Source organism: Lates calcarifer, linkage group LG2, assembly GCF_001640805.2.
Source record: "Lates calcarifer isolate ASB-BC8 linkage group LG2, TLL_Latcal_v3, whole genome shotgun sequence".
Taxonomy (NCBI): domain Eukaryota; kingdom Metazoa; phylum Chordata; class Actinopteri; family Centropomidae; genus Lates; species Lates calcarifer.
In genome coordinates, this window is record NC_066834.1 from 13,360,823 (window position 1) to 13,375,380 (window position 14,558).

At 39.4% G+C, this 14,558-nt stretch overlaps 2 protein-coding genes across 4 annotated transcripts in view; both read right to left on the minus strand.

The window, feature by feature from the left end:
* LOC108894296 (tetraspanin-18) overlaps window positions 1-11,238 on the minus strand; it is a 35,054-nt gene extending 23,816 nt beyond the window's left edge. For 2 of the 3 annotated variants that reach the window (XM_018692920.2, XM_018692917.2), the window contains exon 1: window positions 2,694-2,895. The gene's annotated coding sequence lies outside the window, so the exon portion shown is untranslated. Of the gene's footprint in view, window positions 1-2,693; window positions 2,896-11,142 lie in introns of those variants that run through there. The other variant, XM_018692918.2, reaches the window with a different exon arrangement.
* A 1,592-nt stretch (window positions 11,239-12,830) lies between these two features.
* Window positions 12,831-14,558, minus strand: part of LOC108894293 (CD82 antigen) — a 28,975-nt gene continuing 27,247 nt past the window's right edge. Inside the window, exon 9 of the mRNA XM_018692913.2 lies at window positions 12,831-14,271. Coding sequence (XP_018548429.1) covers window positions 14,194-14,271 — 78 coding nt within the window. The 3' untranslated portion in view covers window positions 12,831-14,193. The remainder of the gene's footprint in view (window positions 14,272-14,558) is intronic.

Below are 14,558 nucleotides of genomic sequence, written 5' to 3' on the forward strand. Positions count from 1 at the left end.
TCCTTTTGTCAGGCCGCAGCCACCATGCTGTGATCCACAAATAGACTAAGTGCCTCAGTGCTGCACATGAAGGGGAGGGACAGATGGACCTGTGGTTCCCCTCGCCACCATGCCTGTCGACATCACCCAGGGACACAACCTGAACTTTCAGGATGCAGAGGCGGTGAGAGTGATAGCAGCAGCAGAGCAGAGTCAAGACAAAGCCAGAATCACAAAAGAATCAAAACAAAACTTGTCTTATGACTGAACGGTTCTCAACACGGCTTCATCCTCCTCCTCTCCACATCCTTTAATCACAGGAACTATATGTAGAATACAAATTCTGAAATCATTTTAATTTTAATAATCAAATAATTATTTAAATAATTGATTAGGCAGCAAGACTAAGAGTCTACAGCCATAGCAACATATTTTCTAACTTGTGAAAATGGTGGCAGAGGAAGGAGGACACGTTGTTGGTGTAGTTTACATGTAGCAGAACAGGGAACACACAAGAAAGTAAAACATTAATTCCTAAGTCGTGAAGTCAAGTGAGCAAAGCAGCCAGCTGATATTCTGGCAGGTGACAATGTTACGCTCATCATGTCCGGTAAGTCTGTGTTTGATTTTAGACAACACTACCCTGATTAAATTCATGCACTATGCCAGTGAGAATACTGTGTACACAGTGGACTGACTGGAGTATCCTATTTGAGACACAACAACACAAGTCCAGCAGAGGCTGATGGCAGTAAGACTAGTTCTCCAGGTATCTGGTCATAAACCAAAGTACTGAACAAACATAAACTTTATTTTTTTATATATATATATATATATATATATATATATATATATATATATATATATATATCAAAAGCTAGCTTTGGACTGTTAAATGGACAAATGGACAAGACTCTGGAGACATCAGATTGAGCTCAATGGACTTACAACAAATACTTTTCATTATCTTCTGACTAATCTATACTATTGATTATCCCAAAAAAGGAGAAAAAAAAACAAGCAACAGGTTAAGTAATCAGAAAAATAATCATTATAATGCACCAAAAAACACAAAGTGCATTGCCAAGAGGATTTAGTGCTGGTTTTACTTTCAGCTACTGTAACTTGCCTTATAAATGTGAACACGTTACACTCCTCTTCTTGGCACTGCTGACCTGGCGCAGTGGCTTGTTCATCTGCTAGATATGATGCTATTCTCAACAGTTTTTTCATGCAGATGGTACACATGAATGTTGCATTTTGATTTGTGCAAAATGCAAAGAAAACTTCACACAGAGAGGGAAAAATAAAGTCTCTCAACAGTCTGGCAGCTGAAGCGTTTAGAAGAAAAACAGAATCATGGAAGGGTCAGTGTGTGTTGTGCAGATTCATGAGGTGTGAAATCGCACCAACCACCAGCCAAATGTTTCTTTGGCTACTCAACCTGCCACCATTTCAGATTATCAGCTCTCATTTGGATATTTTATTTAGCTCTAAAAATATAGCTGGCCAGTGAATTGTCAACAGAGGAGGTGGTTTCCCGCCTTACACACATGTAAAACATTCAAAGTCGGACAAACTGTTCTGAATTCTTTCTGTTCTTCCTCACCAATTAATTTACATCTCAGTAATTCACTGTAAAACAACTGAAAGGTCTGTGACTTTTTTTTATTCTGTTAATGATTTTGTCCGTCAGAAGGAGAAGCCACACTCACCTCACATGTCCATATTGTATTAACCCAAATCGAACCATCATCCCAAAACTGTCAATCAACCGATGAACCAGATGAAAACTCTCTTAATATTCCTCTAACAGTCCAGCAGTCTGAGTCGTTCGTCTCATTTGGTGCGACAGTAAACTCAACATGTTGATGTTTTTCCACAGTTGGTCAGACAAAAGAATTAATTTGATATGTTAATATGTTGTTCATCATGATTATCTGACATTTTATACACTCAACAGTCTACCTTTACAAAAGAAAAAGTTGGTTAAAGCCTCACTGTTCTCCTATGACACAATAATTCAGCCTTGAAGTGTTCCTGGGGTTAATTGCCCTTAACACAGAAAAAATGGAAGCAGTTTGATCAAGCACAGCCTTACAATAAACTAGATTTTGTCCCTCTACAAGAGCAGAGGCCACAAGAAGGAGGATGGAGGAGCCTGTTGATGGAGCAAATTTCTGATAAATGTGCAATTAATCAAATTATGTAAACCCAAATAATATGGAGTAAACCTGAAATATGTGTCTCCTGGAAGAGGTCTGGGGCTATTTGATAATCCATCTTTACATAAATATGAATGGATAACAGTTTAATTTCAAATCTGTTGCTTCACCTTAATACAGGTTAATTCAGTCTAATTAGTCATACATCTAGAATGTACAGCAATATGTTGCTTTTCAGTTTGTTTTATTTTATTGTTCTTCAGCTACAAACTGAAACATAAACTTTACTCTCTCCATCATCTCACATTCACTTTGTTTACAGGTTTATTTTATTGTCCTCATGACTGTTGAGTTATTTAACAGTCACTTAAATCTCAACACTGAACCGCAGGTGAAATATGGACAACAATATCTTACAAGAACTGAACCTGGTTTTGTAAGAGCAGATAATTAAACAAAGTGTTTGATAACAGACCTGCTGCAGCTACAACCTGAAGCCAGTTATTGGTGACTCGGTGCAGCTGAAAAATATAAACCGCTGTAACTTACCGCTGAGAAACGAGCTTCTTCGTCCAAAACGTGTGTTTAGTCTGTTGTGAAAGTGAAAGTCGGACAAACTAATAAATCCAACAAACTCTTACAATCAAGCTTAACGCCTCGAGCTGCTCAGATGAAGGACGATCTGTAGACCAGTGTTCATGTCTCGATGTGTGCGGACTGTTGTCGATGGTCCGCTTCCATATAAACCGCAGTCAAGTTACACACACCACAATACAATGCAACATCGTCATTTCAGAATAAAAGCACCTCCGGAAACGAGTAATTTAACAAAATATGGGACCACTCAGGTTCTCCAAACCTCCACATATTTTTACACAATAAAGTATTTACAGGTCATGGAGATATGGAAGCCCACGTCCACCAATATGATGGAAAAAAAAAACATTCTGTGTATTCGAGAGAAACTGGTACATGCTTTTATCTCAAGTAGGCTGGACTACTGTAATGGACCTGTCTAAAAACTGGACATCTTCAGCTGATCTAAAATGCAGGTGCCAGGCTTGTAACTCGGACCAAAGAAATCTCAGCGTATAACTCCTGACTAAACATAGACAGGCTTGTCTATTATTTTGTTCACCCCATTTATAACAATGAGTCGGTCTCAGTACTCTTAAATAACAGAAACATCTCTCTGTGTAGGCTAGTGACATACAAGTGCACACACTGCATCTATTATTCTTTTAATAATCTTACTTATCACTTGTTCAGTGAGATCAACTCAAATGGAGAGTGCAGGGGCCACGAGAGGCAGCAGCAGGTAGTGTTGCATGTAAGACATGATATGAAGTTTAAATGTGAAACACTTCCTCAGTATTTTCATTTTTTTAATCCCTCATGATTCACAAACCAACCCCTGTTAAAGTATCATATCAGAAACATTGAAGCTGCAAAGTAAGCTCTAAAGAATTTGTGCACTGTTTGCCCTTCTCATCTTCCCGATGCTGAATTTGTACTCTGCTCAGTAAACTATGCTAATCTACAGCAACTAAATGTGGGAACCCATCACTCACACGCTGCACGAAACAACCAAAGAATATAAAATGAGGGCTGAGATAAAAAGGATGACACATCCAGTCTTCCCTTCACTCGTGCAGCTCTGTGCTCTCACCGACACTAGGTTCACTCTAATTGACTGCTGCAGATGAAGTTGATGGACCAGTGCGGCCACGATGCCTCTGGGCAAGGTGACCTACTCCTGCTTGATCATTAGATGTTTTCATGGAGCAAGTCCACCCACTTTGGTTTAGTTTAGTAATGTAGCACTTTAATTCGCCAAAACATCAAGCAAATAAATGGGGAAAAAATCTAAACTAGAATATGACAATTAATGATTATTATAAAACGAATTAATTACACCAAATACAAATAGTATTGACAAATAATTAACCATCAGACAGTAAGTGTAATCCTGCTTTAAATGACGCAGTGAAGATGAACTGTGAACATTTTTTTAAGTTGTAGCCAATTATCTTAACCACTATTGTTGTCGCCACTACTGACAACTCAAAACTGGTACATGAAGTTGGACTCATAAGAAGAGTCAGCAGACGGACTGAAGGCAATCCTCTATTTCTTCGAAAGGTTTGGGCATCAAGAAGTAGATCCACCAAACAAAAGCAATAGTGTCAGAACACAAGCAAGGCAATAGCAACTATGAAACATTATGAGTGCCCAATATGAGAACAACTGTGAGGCTGTGAGGTATCCACTGAATAAAATGGAGCCTAAGACTGGTGCTTAGCAGCTGGACAGGCATTTGATTCAGTGAGACCCCGTTTACTCCTAGTATTAAAATACGATCTGTCTCCAGACAGCTTATCCAGATAAGGAAAAACATATGTTAATACAAGGTTCTGTGATTAGACTGTGTTCAGATCTTAGGTAGGTGTGAATGCAATCCGTCATCCTACAGCAGAAGTTAGCTGAACTGATGTAAAGACAGAAGGCTTTAACGGTTACAGTGACTGGCAGAAATGGAAGATCCAAGTCCCGGGACATCAGGAAACTGGACAATTATTGGTGTTTTGGGGTGACAGCGCTGACACCTACAATTCATTTGCTGACACCTCAAATTACTTCACGTGCAGCTTTTGCCTCAGAGGACAGAGATCTCAGTGAGGAAAACAAGAAAGCATTAGGGGTAAACGCGAAGTTGGAAACTACGTTTGGAGGTCATAAAATTCTCAAATCTTTGATTAGAGAACCCTCAGTTTCATTTTGTCCAGCCATTCCCCTCACACACAGAAATATATAAGTCTGTCATCATATGTGGACCAACATGAGCCTCATTTCTTTCTTTCTTTGCTTTATGGAGTTGGTTTCAAAAGAAAGTCATCGTACTTTAACACACTGGTTTGGTATTTTTGTGTGAAGGGGTTCAGGAACACAACCCACACAGCTCTGTATAATGGCAAAGGGGCATCATCGTCTTCATGCTGCTGAGCTGCGAACAGTACACCTCTGTTCACCACACTGACAGAAGAGCACCATCTGGCAGAATATGTCGAGGACGCCGGGGAGCTCGAGTCTGTTCAGCACAATCAGGAACAGCGATGAAGACGAGTGAAACCTCCGCTCACCACCTTCTCTCCATGGGTGGTCCAAATGACACCCACATTTTTAGTTCTGAGGAACGTTTGGCCTCTCTCTGCTGCATGTCTAAAAACACAGATTAACAGTTTTGTTTTCTGCTCTCAGAGAAAAGGGGACCTGCAGTGGTTCGGAGGCTGCAGACTGGGAGGGATGATTTTTAAATAATGCAGCAGACTTGCCGTTCTCACAGTGGGTGAGAAAGCCAGTCACAGTAGGGAAACCATAACACATCACTAGGATTTATCTCGGCTTATAGCGACTGCTGCTTTCTCCAAGAATACAAAGGCTGCAGTGCCCTCTTTACAGAAACTTCAGACTTGTTGTGATATAATCTGCAAAATAAATCAGAAACCCGATGCTAAAAATGCATTAAACAGATTTGGTCTCTAGGATTACAGCAGTTTGGGTACAAAGCACCAAAACTGGGAAACAATAGCAGTTTCTGAAAAGGTGGCTTTGTTGTCTATAGAGCAAGTTTCCAAAAAACAGCTCTGAACTACGCAACAGTTTTGGTGAAACTGCAGGTCAGGTGGCACAGTGTGGCCCACATAGACTTTTAGCTTGGGCCAGAGCTCCAGTATGAAGTAAGGTTAATATTCCTTGTTTTTAAGTCACATAGCTCAGTTAAAAGATGCAAAGCAACCACAGAATTCAATTTATTCCTGAGTAGGAGGGGTGGGGGGCCTTTAACTTGTCTGAGCACAGAGGCCCATTCATATTCCCTCCGTGTTCTTAAATGATCAGTTTTTGCTATTAGATTAAATAAAAATTAAAAGGCGCTGAGGAGGCGTATCAGTTATTTTGCTTCCATTTTGGAAGGGGTCTAAGTATGCGTCCAGGGCTATTTGGGGCAGGTCTGGCTGTTCCCAGATCCCCCTGGGATCAGGTCTCTTCTTTTTTGAATATCAATTTATGCATGTCAGGTTCAGGTTTTGCACAGGTCTTTTCTGAATCAGGTCCAAATTTTTGGACGTGTGAAAACCTCTAGCTCTCTCACCAAATAGCAAACAGATTAAGTTATAGACAGGGTTACTGAAGAAAAGTAGAACATTTAGAAGCTTAAGAGCCAGGTATTTTTCTCAGGAGCTGGTGGAGACCAAAAATAGAGCTAAAAGGAGGATTAATATTGTGTTTATGTTCATCAGGTGACACAAACACAAGTTCAAATGAATGTTGCTTCATGTCTGCTGGGTCAGAGTCAACTGTTTGCTAACACATTAACCATATCAACTTAATGAGATGATAAATTATCAGTGTTGACTTCACTGCTTGTTCTGATGAACCCAAACTGGCCAAAATAAATAAATAAATAAATAAAATACAAACTACACTGAAAGAAGCAGATGTTTTAAAATATGGATGTTCATCTTTTGAACTGATGACTGTGTCCATCCAAGACTTCAGGAGCTTCAGCTGACAGTCACTTGAGACTGTCAATGCTTGTCATTTAATTTTTTTATCTGCTACTGTGCTGGATAGTAAACAAATATAAACCAGGAACTGCAGTAAAAATCACAAACTGTGAGGTGATGAATATTTAGTGCTCCATTTATTTAACGTATTAACGTGTTTTAGTTTCCCTGGTACAGAGAAGAAAGTGTGTATGTGAAAACTGTGCATGTGTCTATGTCAAGGTCATAAAACTATAACATTAATATAAACAAAGCAGCCGTTTGTGTTTAGAGAACAGCCATGTCAGACCACACAGATGAGATAAAAACATTTCAGCCTTTCCTCAGAAGTCAAACAAAAAACACCCTGCATACAAATTACTCTTTTCTCCCTCTGATTTTACCACCCAGAACATCACCTGCCATTCAGCATGACTGCTTGTCTATCTCAAATTGCTTGTCCGCCACCAGAGAAATTGAGATTCTTGACGTGCACTGTCGTCTAAAGAAAGACCTTTTGGAGATACAAAGAAAAAAGAAAAGAAAACCCTCTCTGTCTTTTGTCTGTCTGGTTGGAGAGACGTGGAGCAGTGAGTTAAGTCAGTGCATGCTCTGTCTCTGTCCATTACCTCAGCGTGTTCGCCTGTCACATGTGACGGGCACAGCGATCCCCTCTGCAGGTGTCTGATGTATAAACCCTGACAGGCCTCTGGAGGAGTTGCAAGCATGAAGGACTTTGGGAAACGAAAGGTCACCTGCTGGGACTCAGCACAAGCAGGGGGTAGATTTGTGACTGTGTGCACTGTTGTGATTGAAAGAGTGCTGGAAACACTGCACTCAGTTTGATGATGTGTGGAAAAAAAGATATTTAATGGCATTTGAAGAAGCTTTATTATTTACCATATAGACGTTTGGGTGCAAATGACTGAGAGGGAACAATCTTTGGAATCAGTGCAGTATTAAGCAAGAACAGTGTAGCCAGCCATGCTAATCATCTAATGCAATGTAACCTAACTGGCAGTACATTCACGAATGTCTTTGTTTTTGTCACTAAAAGACTGCGATTGGACCTTTTTATTAAAGATCCTTTTTGTTTAACCAGAAACACCACTATACATCACTACCAGACTCCACTGACAAAAACAGTCATTTTACCTTGCAGAACACGGGAGCTGCTGGAGTACCGCTGCCTCAAGTGGTTAGTTTGCTGGTGTTGTTGTGTGGTACTTTTACTTCTAAAGGATCTGAATACTTCCTCTGAAAGTCAGTCAGTAACACAAACTAAGCAAGCTCCTGTGTTCTGCGAGGTAAAAATACTGTTTTTGTCAGTGATATACAGCTATGTTTCTACTTAAAAAAAAGCCAGATATGAAGAATTAGATTCAGAATGCTCTTGGCAAAAACACAGAATATCTCACTCTAATGCTAAATAAATGCTCTATAACAGCAAACCTTGACATTGCATGAGGAGGAGGAGGTGGAGGAGGAAGACTCCTGGGTCTCAGCATATACAGAATAACAACCACTCCTCCTGCTGTTGAGACAGATACCCGGGAAGACCCTGTGGACTTTTACAGCTATGTCAATAACTCCAGGTGAGGTCCTCCATGCTACATTGCCCTCCTGTACATGCAGGAGAAACCAGGAGCTGTGAGTGTCGAGCTTAAAGCCCAGAGGACAGAAAAAAAAAAAGATTCATGCAGCGTTTCAACAGCCGGTCTATCAAAACACAGCCTACACAGAGAGCAGCAGCCACAAATCTGAGAGGATTGGATTTTTCAATCATTTCTGACACTAACAACCTGCCAAGATAAAGCTGATTGAGAGAAAAGAGTGTGTATTCATTAAAGCAAAAGGTGGCAACTTTGAAAAATCTAAAATATAAAACATATTGCATATGTGTTCTTTCATAGTTTTGATGATAAAATAAAGAAAAAACATTGAATGAGAAGGTGCGTCCAAACATTTGACTGGTACTGTATCTGCTAAACATCATTATGTTATCATTATCATTGTGAGCCTGTTAATGTGCTGTTGTTAGCATTTAGCTCAAAGCAAAAAGCTAATGACATAACCTGCCTGACCACTTCTGGAGGTAGTGTGGCTCACACTGTGTTCAGATCCGTTCAGATTCAGATGCTGGCATCCTACAGCAGAAGTTAGCTAAACTGATGTAAATGTAAAGACAGAAGGCTCTAACAGTTACAGTGACTGGCAGAAATGTAAGATTTATCATCATCATCATCAGGAAACCAGATGCTTATTAGTGTTTGGAGGTGACAGCGCTGTCCAAATTAAACTGGACAGTTCCTACAGAAACAGGTAAATTTACAAAGGCATTTTTGACACCTACAGCTGATTCGCCATTACTGCAAATTACTCAAGTGCAGGTTTCACTCCAGAGGACAGCAAGGATAACAACAACGCATAAAAAATACCAGGTGTACACACAAAGGCAATATCAAATCATTTATTATCTGGATAACGTATCTGGATACAGATCGCATTTTAATACCAGGCGTAAACGGGATGTAAAGCTCACAGAGACTAAACTAAACTAGCAAACCTGCATAAAAAACTATCCATCCATCATCTAAACCACTTATCCTTCAAGGGTAACAGGGGGACTGGAGCCTATCCCAGCTGACATTGGGTGGGAGGCAGGGTACACCCTGGACAGACTGCCAGTCCATCACAAGACCAATATACAGACAACCACTCGCACTCAGATGCCTCACAGAGCTGCAGCATGGCTGTAGTAGTAGTAAATACAACACTCCACTCACTGCTGTGAGAATAAGGCCCTTTTCAGTAATACAGACTGCACTGAGCCTGAATCAAAGCTAATCAGTGACGGAGACTTCAGTTAAGTGCAGTGACTTACACAGTATTAGGACTGAGGAGGAACAAGAACAAACTGCAGATCTTAGGCTTCAGTTAATTCCAGACAAAAGGACCTGACATGAATGAGTAAGAACTTTGCTGCTGTGTGAACGCTGAATGTTTTCAGCCAGCGGAAACTCATCAGAAAAGTCTTCAGTGTTTTAACCTCCTTTCCAGCCATTACAAATGAGATGACGGCCCAACACAGACTCTCATCCATATCACTAATTACTTCCTCTCTGTGTGTTCAACACCCCTCATTGTGAGGTGAAATTTCATTACGCTTAACATGGCTGATGATGATCTCACTGGTCTGGATTGTAGTGTGTGTGTGTGTGTGTGTGTGTGAAGGTCTTCTCACTGTACACACACACACACACAAAAGATGGTATGTCTTGCCTGTTTCCTGTCAGCTGTTGTTTCTCACGTCTGTGTTGAAGGACGTCTGATGTGATTGCGTGCGTTTGGACCATGAGCTAAACGCACCCATCTACAGTTATTTTATTCAGTCATTTCCTCAGCAACAGGTTTTCACACATTACAGGGGGAAAAACACATTAGAGAACAACTACCCAATAATCAATCAAAACACTACAGTTGCAGCACATACTGAGCATGAAAACAATGGGTCATGCACACAGGTATTCTGTGAAATTTCATCTATTATCTGACTTGCAGCCATGCAAGGATGACTGAACAGGCCCATTGAGCAGCGTGGCTGTTACTGTTTTGTAGTTTGAAAGTCATACAACCTGGTTAAAAGACACAAAATGACCAGACAGAGATACAAAGTAACGACAAAGAGACTCAAAATGACCAAAAAGACTCAAACCAACCACAAATGGAGGCAAAATGATCAAAAAAGACTCAAATCAACAGTACTGAGATGCAAAATGACCACAAAGGAGTCAAAACCACCAAAGAGAGACTTAAAATGACCTCAGAACAGGGGCTGACTGGAACAATCATTCAGGCTGGGAATTTGAGTCCATCCCAGGCCACCCTGTTCATGTCAACTACCAGACTGCTAATTTTGCACGGACCCTATTTGTTGATGTGAGAGTGTCAAGACTAGTTTTTTTTTTTTTTAATGAATTTGAATTACAGAAACATGTATCAAATATAAGATAAACATAAGAAAAAGATGTTTCATATATTACTATATTTGAACAATAACACCCTACTATATCATCACACTTATGCTACTTTTGTGTTGTTAAATTGAGACGTACAGGTTCCACTGTAATTAGGGGTAATCTTGCCATGAAAATAAATATATAGAGAGGTACTTTATTTTAGCATGCATTAACCCCTTACTAAATCTGAATGGAAAGCTGGTTGAAGGTTTATCAGCCTCACACTTGATGAGTGGAGTTAATGCTGGGTAGCTAATTCAAGTGAAACCAACTGGCTTGTATCAGAATGGACGGCCGCTGTTTACTGTACCGTGACCGTTGGCGACTTGTAATTTTCCAACGTGGTTTCGAGGAAGCCACGCCCACCGCGATATAACGAAAACCTCAGTAAAATGATGGAGGCCTGACAAACCTCAACATCAACAGATGATTTACCTCAGGCCTGTATAACTGCGATCGTCAGTCATCTTCGAAAAGCGCTGTTTTTCAGGCAACTGCAGTCGTTATGTATCCCTGGATTTGCGTGTGCGCGGAGGTGCGTTCAAGATCGACTTCGGCTAACTCTACCTGAATTGATGGTTAACGTGAACTGCCGGTGACACATTCTACGAGCTCACAACAACGGCTGATCTCGCGGCGTTTGCCTTTCACCGTGTTCACACAATTCATCAAATATCCAAAACATTAAGGAAAAACTGCACAGCTGTTTACATTAGGTCTAAATAATATATCAAAGTATGAAGATATCTAGATATGTTCAGGTGTATCGAGAGATATCACATTTTTTATTTATTTCTGTTGTAGTGAGAACCACCGACTTGCAAATAAAACGGAACAGTAAAAAAAAAAAGAAGTATGATCTGTAAGGGCTTTAATTCTCCTACAACAACAAACTCCTGAACTAAACTGATCATCAGTTTTCTATATGGAAATTCAGACGAATCAAGCTATATACGAAAGTGGGCGTGGTTTAATCCATAGCGTGTTGGAACGGCTGGAACATTCAGTTCAGATGAAACCACGCCCGTTTTCGTACAAGCCCATTTCATTAAGGCTTTCGTTACACGGAAGTGGGCGTGGTTTCATCTATATTGGGTTGGAACCATAGACTGTACGGTTGGGAACATCGTTTTTTCACCCTGCTCAGATGAAACCACGCCCATTTCTCTCCACCAATGACACAAAGAGAGAGACTCAGAACAGCCACTACGTAACGAAAAATTACCGTAACTGTGTTTCTTTGTGTTGTTTGTAGTCATTTTGTGTCTTTTTCAGTCTGAGGGTGGGGAGGGGAGCTTTCACCTGTTTGTTCCTAGGCGACCATCTTTTCATAATCAGTCCATGGTTTGATGCTAAAAAACCTGTACAGTCAAATGAACTGTAGCTCGGGGTATGGTGTGTAGAGAAAAAAACGACGTGGAGTTTTGGCAAAGATTCCTGAGCACTTTGCTCAGGGCAGCAGTTGAGTGTGTGTTGGATGGACGTGGGAGTTTCCCTCTGCCTCTGGAAACAGGATGAAGCTGAACATGTGCGTTACAGGAGGGATGATGGGACACGGTGATGTAAGCTTTTATTTTCTAAAAATCTAATTAGAAGAATTAACACAGTGAAAACACGGTTACATTAATTGTCTGTCTCGATTACATTAATCTTTTGTAAATGCCACGTAATGCAAACTAAATACATGTTTGAAAATACAAAATAATATAACTAATATTTCAATACTCAGTTACAGTTATACAGTTGCTTCTTGTTTCTCTTGACACAGAATAATCTGCTGAGGTTTTTATATACGGTGACATCGCCCTCAAGTGGTTAGAGCAGGAACCACAGAGTGTGCAGGCCAGCTGCTGCACTGAATTATCGTTCTGCTCTGCATTTATTGTGTATTTATTAATCTATTTGACACTCCCCACCAAGTTCTGTTGAAGCTTTAGATTATATTGCATGATCTTCATCAGCTTGCTTCACATTCTTATATATAGAAGCTTAAGACCTTAATCCAATCTCGTTGTACTTTTAGTATAATGACAATAAAGGGCATTCTATTCTTCTGTACAGCTGAACAATAGGAAGCGGCTGCTTGTTTCAGTCATGGATTTAAAATAAACAAACCAACAAACTTCTGTAATCAGTTTATTGGCAAAATGAAATAGAATGAATGTTGTGAGTACACACTTTCTAATCCAGCTAGCTACAGTACCAGAAGTCCATCTAGTTTTAAAAACCATTATAAGGTTAATGGAATGTTTTTCATAGACTGTACATAGAAAGAAAACAGGAAAGTGGATTTGTACATATTATAAAAACAACACAATGTCTTGGCTGAGTGTTAAAATTGTACATAAATTCATTTCTAATTATTTTTCTGTATAAACAAATTTCATTTTCAAGATGGATCTCCTCGAAAAAATATTTCTTCTGCTCCAAAATAATCTGTTGTATAAATTTGAACTTTTCACAAACTTCAAAAGTGGTTAAAAAGAAACATTTCACTCCTCAAACACTTTAGGTTATGTGGGCAGAATATGGGCTTGTACATGAACTTAAAGCTATATTTAAAAAAAAGAGTCTTATTTCTGCTTGTCAAAAGACAGTTGTGAACTGAGAGTGATACTTTTAGAAAACAAGTATCATAAATGTTCCTCTTTAGTATCTCATTATTTCTATTATTTCCAGAATAAAATCCTGACAATTCAAAATTAAGAAAATGAATATAAGAAAAACAACATTTAAAAAATTCAGGGGGAGACCAGCTGCTAAAGAAAAAACTGGCAGGATTTTTTGGATTCAAAGTCACACAATAATGACTAAAATTATATACAAAGTACTAAAAACACCAAAACTAAAAACGCTGGTGTGTAAAAAGAAAAAAAGAAAACAAACAAAAAAAACACTTAGGTGGATTTTCCAGTTGTCCAAATCAGTTGTCATGCAGACTCTCACAAAAAAAACAACAAAAAAAAAAAAAAACAACTTAGCTTTGCTTCTGTCTTTAAAGACAAAAACATGATTCATCTTCAGATTTTTTAGGGAAACTAAAACCATAAAGCGATAATTTACAGATAAACAGATGTTATGGAAACCAGCGACACTGTAATCTGAGCCTGAGAGCATGTACAGGCAGGAGAGAGGGAACATGTACCTCATATTTCATTCTTTCTCCTCATCCATCACATCTTATTTCAACAACTCAATTTCCTTGAAGTTCCTCTGATCGAAAATTTCACAAACATTTCAGCATCGTTCTCTGACCCAAAGATCAAAACTAAGTCTCTAAAGTGCTCCAAAGAAACTGGACTGACAAAAAAAACAGATGGAAGTGCCTCAAAAGAAGAAAAATCCAACAAAATATAAAGCAAACACACATTTTACATTTAGACACAATGTTTCACCAAATGTAGGTTGGAAAATTTCATTATTTTTACTCCCGCTTCCTCTTTCTGTGCACCTGCAGTTCGATCACGTGACTTCCTCCATCGAGCTTTAGTACTTTGGCACTTTGGTGTAATCTTCTGTGTGAATGTTCCTGCACAGGCAGATGGACAGGATCATCCCCAGCAGCTGGAGAACAAAAGAAACACAGACATCAAACTTTTTAGATCGATGAACATTTATTTTCCAAATATTCTGATTTTCAATATGTGCAGTGAACAGTGGGGGGGTGGGGGTCATACTCATTGTCCCATAGCCTGATAACCTGTCCATGCCTGCATCCAGATAAGCTGCAGAAAACTGATGAATCAATTGATAAATTAAAAAAATAATCGACACATTATGCGTCAATGATCCTCCTTGTTACTGCATAGGGAAGGCAAAAAAAAAAAAAAAAAAAAAAAAATCAGATTTTT